The sequence below is a fragment of the Mus caroli genome, chromosome 18, assembly GCF_900094665.2.
Source record: "Mus caroli chromosome 18, CAROLI_EIJ_v1.1, whole genome shotgun sequence".
NCBI classification, from domain to species: Eukaryota; Metazoa; Chordata; class Mammalia; order Rodentia; family Muridae; genus Mus; species Mus caroli.
In genome coordinates, this window is record NC_034587.1 from 64,471,457 (window position 1) to 64,490,416 (window position 18,960).

General features: G+C 45.8%; 1 protein-coding gene across 3 annotated transcripts in view; it reads left to right on the forward strand.

The window, feature by feature from the left end:
- Positions 1 to 10,539: 10,539 nt before the first annotated feature.
- Seh1l (SEH1 like nucleoporin) overlaps positions 10,540 to 18,960 on the forward strand; it is a 31,172-nt gene continuing 22,751 nt past the window's right edge. For 2 of the 3 annotated variants that reach the window (XM_021151167.2, XM_021151170.2), the window contains exons 1-2: positions 10,540 to 10,786; positions 16,082 to 16,132. In XM_021151167.2, coding sequence (XP_021006826.1) covers positions 10,676 to 10,786; positions 16,082 to 16,132 — 162 coding nt within the window. In that variant the 5' untranslated portion in view covers positions 10,540 to 10,675. The remainder of the gene's footprint in view (positions 10,787 to 16,081; positions 16,133 to 18,960) is intronic. The other variant, XM_021151168.2, reaches the window with a different exon arrangement.

Here is an 18,960-nt window from a genome sequence, read left to right on the forward strand (position 1 = left end):
AAAAAAAAAAACAAGCAAAAACAAAACAAAAAAGGTTATCATAAAAGTAAATGGTTTTATTGCATCATTTTCACATTCATGTGACACTTTCTTCTTTTTCATGACCTTTTCCCACAATCCTTGCCTAACTTTCGGCCTCAAACTCCCTCTCCTTTCTTCAGCCTCCCCACCTGTAGTTTTCAGTCCTGCCTTCTGCATTCACGGCACACAGATTTGAAAATCTTCTCTTATCACAGACCTTTTTATACCTTATCACTGTTGGGGTTCGGGTGGAAGTTGAGAAAACTCACTTCAGAAATTGGCCGACAGCTTAAATCTCCTGAGAATTTTTCTCTTCTGAGTGCTGGGGGGGTAGGGAGTGGAGTTGGGGTGGGGGTGGCCAGTTCAGGATCTGAACCAACTCCCCAAAGGGGATTTTGTACAATGTTTTTAAAGTATGAAAACACAAAGCCAGGGGAGCCGTGGGGAGCGGCAGTGTTATCCAGCTGTAGTTTGACATTGAGTTAAGGAAGGGACTTCTCGTTGGAGACTGGGCTGTATCCAGGGAACCAGGCTTCCAGGTCCTTAACTCAGCTTTTACAGCCAGGTCCTCTCCTGGACTCTGGCCTGGAATTTTAAAATGATAAGTGAACAAAGGGCTGGGTAAGCTGTACATAGTCAGTTAGGGCATAGCGGGCAATTGGTTATATATCTTTATAACTTACGCACCTTGGTTCAGATAACAACAATTTCTGTATTCTTTACTGGCTAATAGACAATTGAAATATTTGGAGAAGTGGGATAGGCTCCTAGACCTGGGAACATGAACTTCTTTGACCCTGACAACAGGATGGAGAAACTGTCCTTGAGAGGGCTGGACTCCGAGAACTGTCTCTTTACAAGTTGTCCCTGAGATGTCTGGTCTCAGACAGCTGTTTACAACAGAAGCTGTTCAGCTTCAGGGAAGTCCCCAGCTCCCTTAGGGCCTGGGACCTTGAATTTCCTTAGTACTTAGACTATGCTTCTTTTGCTTGTTCCTAACATTATCCATACACACACACATGCACTCACACATGCATCCACATATACACATATTACACAAACACACATATACACATATAGGGACATATACATATACACTAACACAAACATACACACACAGAGACACACCATCTTTTTTTGGGGGGGGGTGATAGGGCCTCATTATGTTGTCCTGTCTCACCTGGAACTCACAGGGCTCCACCTGTTTTTTTGCTTCATGGGTACAGAGATTAAAGGCGTGAGCCACAATGCTTAGCATTCCACCTTCCACGAGTAACAGAAAGCAGGCAGGATTTGCCTCTGGCCCTGAAGTATGGGTGGTGTGTGATACAACTTTTCCTTGGGAAATGCAACACACACACACACACACACACACACACACACACACACACACGTCTACTCACCCAGAGAGGGAACCTCCAGCAGACCAAAGTACTGATTGCTCCAAAGTCCAACTTGGGGAACCAATGAGTTTGATTGGGGTTGGGTAGTGGATTGAGTAAGAATGGCCCCCATAGACTCAACGTTTTAAATGCTTGATCCACAGGGAGCTCCACTATTTGAAAGGATTAGGAGGCGTGGCCTTGTTGAAGGAAGTGTGTCACTACGGGTGGGCTTTGAGATTTCAGAAGAGAGGCTCTCTCCTGCTGACTGTGGATCCAGATGTAGAGCCCTCAGCTACTGTGTCTGCCATGCTTCCTGTCCTGATGATGAACTACATTTTTGAAACTAAGCAAGCCCTAATTTAAAAAAAAAATTTTTTTTTAATAAATGGGTTGCCTTGCTTATGGTATCTCTTCACAGCAACAGAACACTGAGTAAGACAGGTCACTTACAGGAATATGAGTGAGGGGTTAACTACAGGAGCAGAGATGACAGCTGCATCACCAGAGCCCACCCCAGCTCACTGGGGACCTGGGAACCTGGAGCACAGGGCACAGTCTGCAGGCAGTGCAACGGGTTGGCGAGCTTCCTTTCCAGGGGCCTCAGTTGGTCTAAGCTTCTTCCAGGGTAGCCTGGTCAGTTTCTGCTTCTCCCAGTTCCAGGCTGTCCTGGAACTCTCTCTGTAGATCAGGCTAGCCTTGAAACTCAGAGATCTGCCTGCCTCTGCTTCCTCTGTGCTTTGATTAAAGGTATGTTCCACCACTGCCTGGTCCACCTCAAGATCTTAATTATTTCTTAAATTTTTTTTTAAAGATTTATTTATTTTATGTATATGAGCACACTGTTGATGTTTTCAGACACACCAGAAGAAGGCATTGGATCCTATTACAGATGGCTGTGAGCCACCATGTGGTTTCTGGGAATTGAACTCAGGACCTCTGGAAGAGCAGTCAGTGCTCTTAACCGCTGCGCCATCCCTCATCAACTCAATCATTTTTTTTTTTTTCCGAGACAGGGTTTCTCTGTGTAGCCCTGGCTGTCCTGGAACTCACTCTGTAGACCAGGCTGGCCTCGAACTCAGAAATCTGCCTGCCTCTGCCTCAAAGTGCTGGGATTAAAGGTGTGTGCCACCACCGCCCAGTGAATCATTTCTTTAAAGTTCATTTATCACGAAAGGTAACCTGCTTGTGGATTCAGGGGGTTGGGTGTAGACATTTGGAGAGCCTTCCTCATCCTACCACTCAGTGCTGTTGAAAACATATGTTCCCAGATGTTAGTGAGAGCATTCACCCATCCATCACAGAAATTGGAAGTCAAAGGGCTGAGAAAGTTTCATCTTTCATCTCACACTAAGTCTCAGAAGTGACCTACAAAAAAATATTCTCTCTCCCTAGACTCTGACATCACACATCAGTTGTCCCAAATAGCAAGGCCCTGAGGTGGTACATTGTATTATCTGAGAACTCAATTTCCTTTCTCAGGTCCCCGGACAACAAGTCCCATCACAGCAAGAGGACTTGAGAACAGTGATTCTCCTGTTACCATGGAGAGAGGGAGTACAAATGTTGTTAGTCATGATGGTGGTGAGCACTGTGTTGTCCTTGCTTACATAGACAGAAGGAGGATAGCAGCCAGTAGGACCCAGCATGTATACCTCCTCTTCCCAAGCACCTTTTGAGAGTTTACTGTGTTGTGGGCAAAGAATATATTACTTCTCCGCTCTATGGGAACTTTACTTTTGTTATAGCTGTTGTCAACTGTTCGCTGTGTGTGTGTGTGGGGGGGGGGGGCTTACTGTACTTGACCTGTGCAATGGAAACTCAGGTGCCCAGCCTTGAACTTAGGGTGCTGACTCGTCTATAGCATTCACCCCTCAGCATACTCAGCACAAAGCCAAGCCAAGCCAAACCAAGCCAAGCCAGGCCTGTCTAAACAGCAATTTAGCTGTTTTCAGTTATGTGAGACCTAAGGACTAAATCCTTTGTTTGCTATTTTTGAGATGGAGTTTTGGGAATAGCCCAGGCTGGCCTTGAATTGGAATTCTTTGAACTTGTGTTTGACTCCTGTCTGGCCTTTGACCCACACCCCCAAGTGCTGGGGTTACAGGGAAAATGTACCATCTGGCTTTAAATAGTGAACTCTTGACAGAAAGGTCACAGAAAGGTCACAGCTGACGGTGCTGGCAGTGCTTGGGTCCTTAGTCACCACAGTAAGCAGCAGCTCAGGGGCCTGACAGTGCCTTGTCCCTGGTCTTGTTCAATGGCCACTACTTCCCACTTGCCCGAAGTCCATGACTGTCCTGTGTTGTTAATAGTTTACTCACACCCAAGTGACAGACTTCCTGGAAAGTCAACTGAGTCCCTTAAGAGAAGGCAGAACCCTGAAATGCATCTACAGTTGAGGAGCCCTGGACTTCAGCTAAGACATTATTTTACTGCCCATCGCAGAGGCCCATCTGCCTGTGAAAACCTGTTAGGACCATGGTGGTAAACATCAGTGGTAGAGTATATCCCCAGAGGCTCAACCTCAGCACTGCAAAATAAATTAATAATTAACTTAAAATAGGCTGTGACTTTACCACTGTTTTATAATGTTGCTTCTGACCCTGTGTTTTGAGATAGGGTATGTATCACTTAGGGCTGTCTTGGGCCTGCAATCCTGCCATCCCCTGTGGGCACTAGGACTGCAGTATTCACCAGCACACTGGTTCTATTGTGACTTTTATTATTTATATTTATTTATTTTGGTTTTTTTGAATCAAGGTGTCTCTGTCCTGGGTGTCCTTGAATGAGCTCTGTAGACCAGGCTGGACTTGAATTCCCAGTGATCCACTTGTGTTTGCCTCCTGAGCGATGGGATTAAAGACATGTGCCACCACTGCCTGGGTTCTGTTGTGACTTTTAACTATGACCCCAACTACCATGGGAAATAACAGTTCTGGAAAAGTCATAGGGGAAGACCTGCCCTTTTCTCATTCTCAGTCACAACAAATGACTCAGGCCTGTAACATTTACCCTTTCTAAAAGATTCATTGTTATTGTTGGTTGTGGTGTCTCATGCCTTTAGTCCTAGCACTTGAGAGGCAGGCAGGTCTCTGTGAGTTTGATGCCAGCCTGGTACCTAATAAGTACCAGGACAAATAGTGCCATACAGCAAGACACTGTATCAAAAACACATTACTTCTATTCTTTTTTTTTTTTTTTAAAGGAATGCACTTCACTCTTAATTTATTTACTTATTATATGTAAGTACACACCAGAAGAGGGCGTCAGATCATTACGGATGGTTGTGAGCCACCATGTGGTTGCTGGGATTTGAACTCCGGACCTTTGGAAGAGCTAAGAGCTATCGGGTGCTCTTACCCACTGAGCAATCTCACCAGCCCCTCTATTCTTTTTAATTATGTGCCTGTGTGTGTGTATGTGTGAGGAGGTGGCACAGTTAGACCCATGTAAGCACAGATGCCTGTGAAGACCAGAGGTGTTGGATCCCCTATGGAGTTGCATTTACAGGCAGTAGTGGGCTGCCCACCATGGATACCAGAACTGAACTCAAGTCCCCTGCAAGGACTACCTCTGCGCTACCCCATATGCCCCTCTAAAATCTCAAATCAACAAGGCCCTCTGATCCCCTCTGAGGAAAGAAACCAAGCCCTTCAGCTCCCCCTCTCCCTGGCCACTGCCCCTGTGGTTCCCCTCCGTTCGGCCCACACTATAGCCCTCCCAGCAGCCACTCCATGTCCCCTTCTCCCTTCTGCTCCATTCAGAACTCAGGATCAGGAACACACTTGTTTCACAGCCGCCTCGGGCGTGAAGGGACACAGCTCTCAAATGTCTCATTCGAGCTCCAGGGAAGCCTGGCTAAGGACCTAGGTTCACTTCAAAAGTCTGAAGGATGCTCTTTGGCAGAGCTCATCTCTCTCTTCCCTGTCAAACCTCCCACAAGCATGGGATCCTATATGTACCTTGCCTATCCCGTGAGAAGGGCATCCATGGGCGTCTCACAGTTCTACATTGAGATATGGCTTCCCCCTACACTCTATTCTAGATTACCTTTGCAAGAAAATCTGAACACAGCAACGTTAAAGGAAATCTCAGCACTGGGGCTGTCCCTCAGTTGGTACAGTGTTTACCTAGCATGTACACAGCCTCAGGCTCCATCCCCAGCCCTGTATAAACTAGGAGTTGTGTAGTCTTACTACTTGACTCAAGGTCTGAAGCCATGTATGATTGCAAATTAGAGGCCCCAGATTCAAAGCATTTTTTTTTTTTTCCGAAACAGGGTTTTTCTGTATACCTCTGACTGTCCTGGAACTCACTCTGTAGACCAGGTTGACCTTGAACTCAGAAATCTGCCTGCCTCTGCCTTCCAAGTGCTGGGATTAAAGGTGTGCGACACCACTGCCTGGGTCAAAGCAATTTTTTTTGTAAAGAAAAACTATATATTTCTACCAAAGGCCTTAACCATAATTTTATGGATGTTACCTACCACAAAGTTACTTGTGTTATTTAAACTGACAGGACAGGTAAAATGTGAAAAATCTAATCACTGTAGGTTAACATACTTCATACAAAGGATAGCAATCAAACTGGTAACAAAAGCATGTAATCTTAGCGACCTTGGAGGCCGAGGTAAGGGAAGCAAAAGTTCAAGGCCTACCTGTGCTATAGGGCAAGTTAAAGGACAGCCTGGGCAAACTTTTTTTTTTTTCTTTCCCAGACAGGGTTTCTCTGTGTAGCCCTGGCTGTCCTGGAATGCACTCTGTAGACCAGACTGGCTTCCAGCCTGGGCAAACTTAGTGAGACCTTATCTCACAAGAAGATACAGGGATTCAACTCAGTGGTACATATAGCGGTTTTGTTTGGCATGTGTGAGCCTAGCTGGGTTCAGCCCTCAGTTCTGAAGAAGAGCATAGCAACCAGCCTTGGCAATAACAGTGTGTTTCCCTTAAGCCAGGGCAAGATGTCACACTCCTGGAAAGAATAGGAGCAGGAACATAAGCGTGGGCGGGCTTATTCCTCCATCAACAGATATGCAAAGTCTCCAAGCCACAGGGGGAGCAGGACAGTATGTGTACTAAAACCCCGGCTGCATCAATGCTTATCAGTCCTGGCAAGAGGATGATCTCAGAGCCTTCCAGGTGGTTGGTCCTCTCCACCTACCACAGCTGACTTCCAGCTCTAAGTGAAGAGAGGAAGGCTGTTCTTACCATCAAGTCATCAAGAGGCACTTTGAATTTATTGAGTGGAGATGTAAAGATTCCAGTCTAATGAAACTATCTGCTCTCACAGGCCATGGAAATCGGCAGGGAACACATACACCCCCAGGCTGCAGTTACTGAGGCTCACAGTTCTGTATCAGATGCTTTGGTGCCACCTACCGGCTGCTGTCAGCTAGGGCACTCCAGAGCCCTGGATGAACCTGTGAGAAAGGGGTGGGGGTGGGTGGGGGGGATGAGCCTCATCAAAAAGACAGGTTGGAAATTTACACTACAATTAAATTTATAGAGTGTAAAAAAGCATCGAGACTAGTTGAGGCAGAATTTTCCAGAAAAATTAAACAGGAGAGCTATAGACCTAGCTAGATGTCTTAAGAGACATTTTAAAGGGACATGACTGTGTTGTCTGGGGAACTAGGCACCTTGGCATGATTTCTGGTGCAGGCATTCTTGTTTGTTTGCTTGATTTTGAGAGGGTTTTTCTATGTGGTCCTTGCTGATCAGCTGTGTTCATCAAGCTGGCCTTGAATTTCCAAAGCTCTGTCCGTCTCTGCCCCTGGAGGGCTTAAAGGCTTGCACCACCAGGCCCCGTCGTTTGTGTCATAACTGCAATGAATGCATAACTTCTCTCCTGGAAATGTAGTCCAACTCAGAGATCCGCCTGCCTCTGCCTTCTGAGTTCTGGGTTAAAGGCCTGCCTGCTGTCTGTAACTCTATGGGCAACTTCTGAAACCATGGTGAAATGACTGGTTTTTTAAAAAGGAAAGAACAAACTGCCTGCCCCCAAAAAGAGGGAGGGGGAAGCTGGCAGTGAAGGGAAAATGGGAAACAGAACAACCAAGAGTCTTTAAAAATACAGAGCCAAGCCGGGCATGGGGGCGCACACCTTTAATCCCAGCACTTGGGAGGCAGAGGCAGGTGGATTTCTGAGTTCCAGGCCAGCCTGGTCTACAGAGTGAGTTCAACGCCAGAGCTGGGGCTGAAGCAGAGACTCCCTGATTTGCTGTAGCCTACTTATCAGTGACTCTAAGGCTTTGGAACAACAGCTGTGTTTTGCATTGACACTGCAGCTATCACAGAGAGGAATAACAGGTTTATCAGTTAGGAGTTTAGCTTCCTTTTTTTTTTTCTTTTTCTGTATCCTCTGCCACAGAAGAGAACATTTCTTGCACACACAGGATTTCATTTCTCTTCCTTCCTGCCATACAGACAACTGGAAATGCCAATCGCCTAGCTCGGTTCTTAGGCTCTTCTTTCTTTCTTTTTTTTCTTTTTTCTTTTTCTTTCGAGACAGGGTTTCTCTGTGTATCTCTGGCTGTCCTAGAACTCACTCTGTAGAACAGGCTGGCCTCAGACTCAGAAATCAGCCTGCCTCTGCCTCCCAAGTGCTGGGGTTAAAGGTGTGCACCACCACCGGCGGCTAGCTGCTCTTCTTTTCCTTTGTTTCAGCTCAGAGAGATTCGGGAGGGGACTGGGATGTGCGAGGAACAGTGAAGCCTTGGCTTCCTATCTGATTCTTAGAAGGCTAAAATAGTGTTGGTAACCAATGAACCCAGCTTCCTGCTCCCAGGAGTAGGGTGTGTGTGTGTGTGTGTGTGTGTGGGCTGTTTTCAGTCCTTGCCAGGGAAGCTTCTTTTTTACTGAGTATGGGGCTTAATACAGAGATTCACAACTGGTCACGGTGCAGAGAATAATTATCTGTGGCATGGTCAGTCATAAACAGGGCAGCAGTAATCACGTCTTCTCTCCCAAGTCTCAGGATCCATCCCAGAAGAGGGGATGGAGAGACTGCAGGAGCCAAGTATGGGGAGGACTGCAGCGAAACTGTTTTCTGGACATTGCTCTCACGAATGGGGAACAGCTGTGACTGTCTGCACAAAGCCTGTACAATATCAAGCCACACTTCAGCATGGCTGGAGACAGCAACACATGTGGAAGGGTTGATGAACAGGGAGTGGTTTCTAGTAGCATAGGATTTTTAGGATAATGAAAACTATTCTGTATGATTTTGCAATGATGGATACAAGCCATTTTTTGTTTCAAACCTATAGAATATATGCCAAGGATGAGCCCTAATGTCAATTACAGACTAGGATGCTATTGTTTATGGTCTCACTGTAGGTTCACTGACTCTAACAATAATGCATATACCTGCCTGTGATTTAAAAACTTATGTCTGCTTTTTCCTTTCCTCCTTTCTTTTTTTCTTTCTCTTTCTTTCTTTCTTTCTCTTTCTTTCTTTCTTTCTTTCTTTCTTTCTTTCTTTCTTTCTTTCTTTCTTTCTTTCTTCTCGAAAAAGGGTTTCTCTGTGTAGTCCTGGAATTCACTCTGTAGACCAGCCTGGCCTTGAACTCACAGAGATCTCCTGCCTCAGCCTTTGAGTGCTGGGATTAAAGAAGAGTACCACCTCTGCCCAGCAGGTCTGATTTTCTAAAAATTCTATTCCTTCTATTCCATATTCTACTTTCAGTAAATGTTTACTGTCTTTAAACTTGGCTTTGAGGAGCTAGAACAATGGCCCAGCAGTTAAGGTTACTGGCTGCTTTTGCAGAGGACCTGGGTTGGGCTCCCAGTACCTACTAGGCAACTCACACCCTGTATAACTCCAGTTCTAGGAGATTCAACAATCTCTTCTAGCCTCTACAGGTACTGCATATACATGCTATACTACAAACACGCAGGCAATCCACTTTTACATATAAAGATAAATACATCTCTAGAAAATGATAAACTTAGCTTTCATAAATGTTTACTTTTAAAAGTATAGACTTAATTGTACTTTTTTATTATAGTGTGTTTTGTTTCTGGAAATTAATGAATAGTTATTAGTTTTACGCACAGCTGATAGACTTGGGCTCTACCTCTAAAATAGGAATAAAATCTCAGAAAGGATTACTTTTATTTACGTCTCTGCGTGTATGTTTATCTGTTGTGTGCAGGAAGAGTGTAGTTCCTCAATCCAGATGTTTCAGATTCTCTGGAGCTGGAACTAAAATAAAGGTGGTGAGTCATTCAAGCCATGCCCCAGAGCTTATTAATTTAAAGAAGAGTAAGGAAAACTCAAGACTGGTAAGGTCATTTCACTATGGGTCTCTGCAGGTCTCTGTACAATTCCATCAGGGAACAAGTGGGTCCAGTTATTTTGAGACCTTTTAAAGTCTGCCTTTTAAAACGATTCCCATTTTTTTAAACATCCTTATTTTTCTGTGTATGCATGTTTCACCTATATGTATGTCTGTGCACCAAGTGCATCCTGGCGCTCATGGAGCCAAAGTCAAGAGTTTGATCTCGTGGGAGTTCGACAGACAACCTCTCTCTCACCTAAAACTCTTGTAGAATGAATGTTCCACCACTTCCCGAGTTTGACTGACTCTCCTGATTTGAGCACTTTCCTTCACGCGTTTCTCTTTGCAGGCTATTTTTGTTTGTTTTACTTACTTCTCCATTAAAGACTGGCTCCATTCAAGTAAATATTGGATATCCTTTTGGGTCTTGCCATCACCCCAGGTGACTTTCTATAAAGTCTTTTTCCTCATTCTGTTTTGCTGACTCCCTTGAGCCTGCTGTACTTGTGCCATCTTTCACCACTGACCGCTGCTTCAGGTCTTCCACTCCTCAATTTCATCTTTCGGGCGGACTTTGCCCTCGCTGAGCGGGACTCCCTAAGCCACAACTTTGGGCGTCCCCATCATTCCTAAGAAGCTCTGGTTACCCGGTTGAGCCTCCCACTCAAATTAGCTGGGGGAAGTGTCTACTCGCTCTGTGCACGGATCACGTGTTTTCGGAGGCGCACACCCCCAGGCTGACCCCGGAAGGTGCTTTCACTTTTCCATCCTCCTCTGTCTCCGAGCTTCGTCCGCTGCTGCAGCGAAGTCCGGACGCAGGCTCCGCCCGCGCAGGGCGTGTCCCTCGGGGCGTGGCGCGCCGGGGCCGACGCGGGCGGGCGGGCCGGCAGGGGAGGGCCGACGTGCTGTACGTGCCTCCGCGGCGGTCCCGGGGCTGCGGGCCGCACCGCCGCCCTCTCGGAGGCGGGCCCGGCAGACGGCGGCGGCCATGTTTGTGGCGCGCAGCATCGCGGCGGACCACAAGGACCTCATCCACGATGTGTCTTTCGACTTCCACGGGCGCCGGATGGCCACCTGCTCCAGCGATCAGAGCGTCAAGGTGCGCGCGGCACTCGTCGCTGCCCGGGGCCCGGCCGGGAGGGGAGGGAGGCGGCGCAGAAGGGATTAGCCCGGACCGAGGCGCGCGCGAGCCGCAGCCGCCGACGCCGCCACGCCGGAAGCGGCGAGAGCCCTCCCCGCCGGCGGATTGTGGGGTCACGGCCGCCCGCGCTCGTGGCGTCTTCCTACCGCGCCTGCGCGGGGCGGCTCTCGGCCTGGGGCGCTCGCTAAGCGCACGCGCATGCTGGGCCTGCGGCGTGGGCCGCGGCTGTGGTCTGTCGCGCTTGTGCGGACTTTGGGCTTCTTTTTCTTCCCGAGTTTGACTCTCCTGATTTGAGCACTTTTCTTCACACGTGTTCCTTTGCCCAGGACACATGGGATGCCCTGAAGGGCTAATACTTGCCAGTCACACACACACGTTTTCTGAGATTATTTTAGACTCTAGACCCGGCTGTAGTCCTTTAGTCTCAACACCACGTCTCACCAGTTTCACCACGCTGGGGTTCCAAGTCTGAACTCCTTCACAACGCCAAAATAGCTGGACGCCAGGTTTAATTCTTGTTCATGTTCAAGTGGTCTCTGAAGATGGTTATCACAAGTGTGCGTTGAATGTGCTACGATGTATTTTTTTTTTTTTGATTTTTAATAACTACGATGTATTTTTTTTGGGAGACAGGGTCTCAGTCCTGTATCCCCAAATGATCTGCCTGCCTTTGCCGAGAGTGGTGTGATTAAATATGTGCACCACCAGGAACGAGGCCACTCCCCTAACCCCACAATTTTAAAGACTTATTCGTGTGAGTGTTCTGTCTGCGTGTATGAAGGTGCACTGCCTGGTGTCTGCGGGTGAGAAGAGGAGTTAAGATTGTGATCCATCTTGTTGGGAGAACCGATCCTGGGTCCTTTGTGACCAACGAGTGCAGCTGATTTAGGTAGCAGACATCAAATGATAGCCTTTAGGAATGGTATTTACTAAGGTAATACATCAAAATTGGGAGAGACCGTAATTCTCCATTTCGATGCTTACTTCCGTGCACAGACAACCAGTGAAGGGGCTACTTTAGCTGTCAGGCTACCAAACTGCCTGTGGCTTTCACAGTTTGGTCGCAGGACTGCTCATCTCTGCTGCTTCTGCTGTAGTCACCCCTCTGGCATCTCTGCAGGTGATTTTGTATGATCACTCTGTTCACGCTATTGAAAAAGAAAAAGACATCTCTTGAAGCCTTTTATGAGACCTATATCACATTAGGAGAGATGACCTACAGGTGACTGATTTAGTGAGCCTGAGCAGCCTGCTTGGAGAACCAGAGAAAGTGGTCTTTGAGCCACTCAGCCCTCAACCTTTTAGCACCTGTTACAGCAGTCCCTGCTAGGTCACTAGGTGGAATTGCCTGGTGGAAACGGTTGACGGGTCCTCCAGAGTTCCTCAAAGCTCGTGAGAGAGTAAAAAGTGCCGGCAGCTGGGCTTGGGCTGTGCCTTCAGGAGCGCAGTCAGGTGTAGTCATGGACACTTTTCCCTGGACTTGTGGGAGAGTTCCAGATAGTTGGTGTTTGGATTGAGGGCGGTCAGGTTGTCCAGAGTACATTTTCTTTTCTTTTTTCTTTTTTGACACTACATCATAGCTCAGGCTGTCTTGGAACTCCCTTTGAGGAATAGATTGTCCTGGAACTCAGAGGTCTATTTGCCTCTGCCTCCCAAGTGCTGGGATTCAAGGTGTGGGCCACTGCTCCTGGCTAGAGTACTTTATCTTACTCAAGAGTTTTGTGTTTATACACACTTTTTAAAAAAATCTGTGTAAATGATAGACTTTCTTTTTAGAAAAAGTTAACTGTGGGCTGGAGAGAGAGCTCCATGATTAAGAGTGAGTATCTTTCTAAGATGAACCAAGCTTGGCTCTCAGCACTGATAGTCCTCGGCTCACAACCATCTGCAACCGCGGCTCCAGTAGATCGGGTGCACTAGTGCTGCCTTCTGGCTTCTCTGTGATCCTCACTCAGCATGCACACACACTTACACATGTAAATGATTCTTTAAAAAAAGTAACTAGTAAGTTCCTTGCTATCTGAACACTCACTGTATTTACCAATCTTCTCCGTTCTTTGAATGTTTTTTTTTTACTGTCTTTTAAAGAATGTCGTCAAGATGGATGTGGTAGCACATGCCCTTAAACCCAGCTCCTGGGAGGCTGGGGTAGTTGGATTAGTTCCAGGCCAGTGTGGTCTACATAGTGGGTTCCAGGACAGTCAGCACTATGTAGAGAGACCCTTTCTTAAAAACAAAAGGCTGGGAGGTGGTGGTGTATGCCTTTAATCCCAGCACTCAAGAGGTAGAGACCAGCTTGGTTAACAGAGTGAGTTCAGGACTACATAGTGAAATAAAACAAAACAAACAGAATTTTGTCAAGTTCATTCTGGGATAGCTGAATGCCTGTGCTGACTTGATAAGGTTCCTTATTTGTATATGTGCATGTATGTGTGCCTGTATGAGGTCAGAAGGAACTGATCCTCTGGAGTTTCAGGCAGTTGTGAGCCACATGTGGGTGCTGAGAACTGAACCAGGGTCCACTAACAAGAGCAGTAAGTGTTCTTAATTGCTGAGCCATCTTTCTAACCTCTTCATTGAATGTCTTTGTGTGTGTGTGCATGTGTGTGTTTATGTGTGTGCATGTGTGTATGAGTGTGTGTAAGCTTTTCGTGATGAATTACTTTCTCTCCCAATATTGTTACATTTTTCTTAGTAATTACCAGTTCTTAATACATTTTTGATAGATTAAATTAGAACTTTTTTATAGTCTATGATTTTCCTGGTGTTTTTAATTGAATATCTTACTTTAGCTTTGTTTTACATACCACTGATAAATGTTATCTTGTTTAATTTTATTATTTTGTGTGAATGGATGAATGTTTGCACATGTATCTGTCCCTCCGGTGCCTCCAGAGGTCAGAAGATGGTGTAGGGTGCTGAGAATTGAACCTGGGTCCTGGTAGAAGAACACTGAGTACTCTTATATGCTGAGACATCTATCAAGCACTGGTTGCTGCTATTTTATTTTATTTTACCTCATTACAATTTGTTACCTCAAAGTGAATAGCCACTGTGTGCCGTCCCCTCGCTCCGCCCCAATCTGGTCTAGACCAGGCTGGCTTGGAGCTTATTTAGAGCTCCATCTGCTTCTGCCTCCCAGGAGTTAGGGGAAGGTTATGCAACCAAGCTTGCCCCACTGTGCTTCTGCAATCAGCTACAAAAATGGAGGCTGCAGTGTATCTCTAGAACATTTTCACTTCTAAATTGACACTGTATTCAACCACTTCTTTTCCTATCTGCATAAGTCTCCTGGTTACATTTTCTTGGCTTAGATGGAACAGGATGACTTTCTTTGTATTTGGTTCATGCTGTAAGCAAATTCTTTTTCACAATCCACTTACTTAGTGCTACAGTTTGTGCATTTATTTATTTATTTATTTATTTATTTTTAGTATAGAGTAGAGTTTATTCAGGGCATGGGGAGGGGAGTTAAGAGGGTAGTAGAGCCGGGCGTGGTGGCGCACGCCTTTAATCCCAGCACTCGGGAGGCAGAGGCAGGCGGATTTCTGAGTTCGAGGCCAGCCTGGTCTACANCTCCTCCATTGGGGGCCCTGTGATCCATCCAATAGCTGACTGTGAGCATCCACTTCTGTGTTTGCTAGGCCCCGGCATAGTCTCACAAGAGACAGCTCTATCTGGGTCCTTTCAGCAAAATCTTGCTAGTGTATGCAATGGCCAATAAATATTTTTAAAAGTGTTCAACATCATTAGTTACTAGGGAAATAACATTTAAAACTATTTTGAGATTCCATCTCGCCCCACTCAACGTGGCTGTTATCAAGACATCAAATGGCAATGAATGCTGGATGTGGAGAAAGAAGATCCTGGTTCACTGTTGGTGCAAGAGTCAATGGGTACAGTCACTGTATCAGTCAATGCGTAGGCTCTTAAATCTAGACACAGCACTACCATAGCCCAGCTATACTGTTCCCAGCTACACACCTACTGTGGTTAGGTATAGGAAAAGATCAGTTGAGGAATTGCCTCCATCAGACTGACCTGTGGTTAAATGTGGGGACGTTTTCTTGTGGGGACGTTTCTTGGCTAATTGATATAAGAGAGCCCAGTCCACTCTGGGTGGTATCATCTTTAAGCAGGTAGGCCTGGACTATATACAAAAGGTATAGGTTGCGAGCTGAGCAACCAGGGGAAACTAGCCACGGAGCAGTCTCCTCCACGGTCTCCTCCTTAGTTTCTGCCTCTAAGTTCTTACTTTGAGTTCCTGCCTTGCCTTCCCTCCATGATGGACTGTGACATGGAAGCTGAAATAAACCCTTTCCTCTCCAAGTCAGCGTTGTATCACAGCAACAGAAACCAAACTGTGACAATACCCAAAGGACTCTATATTCAATGGGTGGTGGTGGCACACACCTTTAATCCCAGCACTTGGGAGGCAGAGGCAGGCGAATTTCTGAGTTTCAGGACAGCTTGGTTTACAGAGTGAGTTCCAGGACAGCCAGGGCTACTCAGAGAAACCCTGTCTCGAAACAAGCCAAAAAAAAAAAAAAAAAAGGTAGTAGAGACAGAGAAAGGCAGAGAGAAGGAGAGAGTAGAGAAATGGGGACCGGCCATGGCCACGTGGAGAGAGAGGGAAGGGACCTGGGAGTAAGGGAGCAAGAGAGAGAGGCAAGAGCGGAAGAGGGTAAGAGCTGTGCATTTATTTTCTTATCCTTTCTGCTGGTGAGCTGCAAGGCTAGGAATGGTTTCCAGGGGCAGTACTGAAATGCTTTCTAGTGTTCGGAAGCACAAGCAGGGTGTGGTGGGCTTAGAAACTTGTCAGATACGTGCCCTTCAGGCATGATTGCAGGCTGTGAGTTAGGTGTTGACCAATGGCCAGTTTACAGAAACAAACAGAAATACACACTAAACAAGATTATATATTGATTGGTTGGTAAAGATGTTCTACCTGATACAGGAAGCTAACCTGCTAGGGACGGTGTTTTCATAGTCAGAGCTCCTCTGTAGAGCATTTGACTTTGCATGCAAAGTCTCTGCAGGAGACTCTGGGCTTAGTCTTCACTACACCACTAGCCCCTGATGGCAGTACCAGGGCTGGGAGGAAGGGGTGGCAGGAGGAACAAGTGGGGAACATGGTTGCCTTTGTCTGAGCTCAGCTTCAGTGCTTGGTTTTCAGTGCTCCCTCACTGGTGCGTCCTTTGTGGAACTGAGGGTCCCTTGTGTCCACACTCAGTTGCCTTTGTTTTCTTACAGGTGTGGGATAAGAGCGAGAGCGGAGACTGGCATTGTACAGCTAGCTGGAAGGTTAGTGTTTATTTTTACATGGTTTGAGAAAATTGAAATGTTTACTATTTTGGTATTAATAATTTGGTGTTTATCTTTGAGAAAATGATAAACCTGACACAGTGTTCTTTTCCTGGAAATATAGTTCCTGTTTTTTAAATTACTGTTTTATTAAAGTAATAGTAAATTTGATAATAAGAATATTTGTAGGTCTGGCCAGGTATGGAGTCTCCGTGCCTTGGGAGGCTGACGCTGGAGATTACCGTGAATTAGAGGCCAGCTTGGATACAGTGAGACCCTGTCTCAAAACAAAACCATAGAGTGGAAATTAGTATTTTTGTATCATTCTGCAATAACTACCTCTAGGGTTTTAGCATAGTTCATGTTTTTTCCCTTCCTCTTCCTCTTACTGCCCACCTAACTTTATGTTCTTTCTCAAACAAAACCAAAAAAATTCATAAAACCCCCTACAAAACCACAAAAATAAAAATTAAAACAAGCAAAAGACCGTAAGACCAAGAAAAAAAAATGCCAAAAGAAAACAAAAACTTCATAAACTGTCCATGGAGGTTTTTGTGTTGGCCAACTGCTCCTGGACATGGGGCTGCCTGAGGTGTGGTTGATATCCACAGTGAGACTCCACTGAAGAAAACGGATTTTTCCTTTGTTAACAGGTATCAGTTATAGATAATGTCTTGTTTAGGGGTGGGACCCTGTGTCCATTTCTCTCCCTCAGTCCTGGGACCCTTCTGGCTTGAACCCCTGTATGCTCCTTAGTGTATGAGTTCGTGTGTGCATCGCTCCTGTGCTAGAAGTCACTGTTTGCTTGGTGTCGTCTATCTCTTCTGGCTGTTCAAATCTTCCTGCCTACTCTACGGTATAGAGCCTTAGCCTTGAAGGGAGGCTTTGATGAGAACATCCCATGTAGGACTGAGTGCTCCAGAGTCTGTTGTGGGTGCACATTGTCCAGTTGGGGGTCTCTGTTAATTCCCATCGACGGCAGGAAGCAGCTTCTCTGTTGAGGGTTGAGCAAGGCTCTGATCTATGGGCATGGCAGTCTGTCATTAGGAGTTACTTTAGTGTTAGGATCCTTTGTCAGAATTGTAGCTGTAAGTGACCCACCTAGGTGTAGGTTCTTGGCCAGCTTAGCGGTGTCGAGCCAGTTAGAAAGTGTTGGTTTCTTCCACAGTAGGTTTGCCACTATTGCTCTAATACGTCTTGCAGATGGGTCACTTGTAGGTCACACAATTTGCAGCTCGGTGACCCCAACTATGACTTTCAGGTACTAACATGAGTTTTAGATTTAAATCATTATCTTTTCTCAAGTTTCAAAAATTGGTCTAAAGAGACCCTTAGGACTGTCATTGCTTGAAGATCAATCTGTTTCCTCCTCAGCCTGGTCCTCACAGAATGTTTACTTCTGCCTTATACTTACTGATAATTGATTGCCCTAAAGGGGTGTGGGGTGGTCTGTCCTGGAATGGTTGGTAATTTTCATAACCCAACATGACACAGGTTCACTGAGGACAGATTTCTTCCCATGGCTTCAGCCTTGACGGGGGATCAGATGAACTAGACAGATACTCCTTTCAGTGACTTAGCAGGGCTGTGTAGAGCGACAAGAGCTTGACCGATACAGACGAAGGCAGAGATGCCAGTTTTTCCATCCTCTGTGCACTTACCTTGTGGACCTCTGAGGAATCCATAATTTTTTAAAAAATTTTTTTGTTTTTAAAGATTTATTTATTTATTATATATGAGTACACCTTAGCTGTCTTTATACACACCAGAAGAGGGCATCAGATCTTATTACAGATGGTTGTGAGCTACCATGTGGTTGCTGGGATTTGAACTCAAGACCTCTGAAAGAAGAGCAGTCAGTGCTCTTAACTGCTGAGCCATCTTTCCAGCCCCGGAATCCATAATTTTTAGCAAAAGCAGTTTCTGAGTATTTGTTATGTGACCATAGTTTGTAGCAGTGCTATTTTCTCCTGGCCTCACATGACTATTGCTGTCACAAAGCCGAGTTGCCTTGGTGACTTCCAGAATACCCTGGCCCTGTAGTCACAGTAAGGGAATGAGTAGACAGCACAGTGATGGCTGACTCTATGCTAATACAGAAGGCTGTAGAGCTGTTAATATTCTTTCTTAGAAAGAGCTGGGGATGAGTCAGCAGACCCTCCGTTGAAGCTCACCTTGGTCTTGGGTGTTCCTCTATAGACAAGGTAGGAGGTTGACTGAAGGTGGCATGCAGTGATCAGCCAGGCTATGGGGACTTGGTGATACAGTTATCTTTTCATTCTCCTATAAGTAACCCAAGCAAAGTCACTGGTCTGCTCAGCTAGACTAGAATCCATTGGATAGAATTCTACCGGATACCCCTAAGAAGAGACACATCACTGTCATAGTGTAGATATAGTCCTTTGTACCTGGCTAGTTTCTGGTAGCGTATTTTTTAGTTTCATCCATGTTGTGTTTTATGTATTTCTTCATCTTTTCTCTTTTCTTTTTTTAAACATTTGTTTATTTTTTGTATATGAGTACACACTAGCTGTACGGATAGTTGTGCCTTCATCTAGTTGTTGGGAATTGAATTTAGGACCTCTGCTTGTTCCGGTCAACCCCGCTTGTTCCAGTCAGCCTGGCTCGCTCTGGCCCAAAGATTTATTTATTATAAATAAACACACTTGTAGCTGTCTTCAGACGAGCCAGAAGAGGGCGTCAGATCTCATTACAGATGGTTGTGAGCCACCATGTAAATGATAGGTTAGGCTAATTAACCAATTTTTGCTTTGGGTCTATGGTAGGAATGGTAGGGGTTTATGTATTTCTTTTTTTTTTTTTTTTTT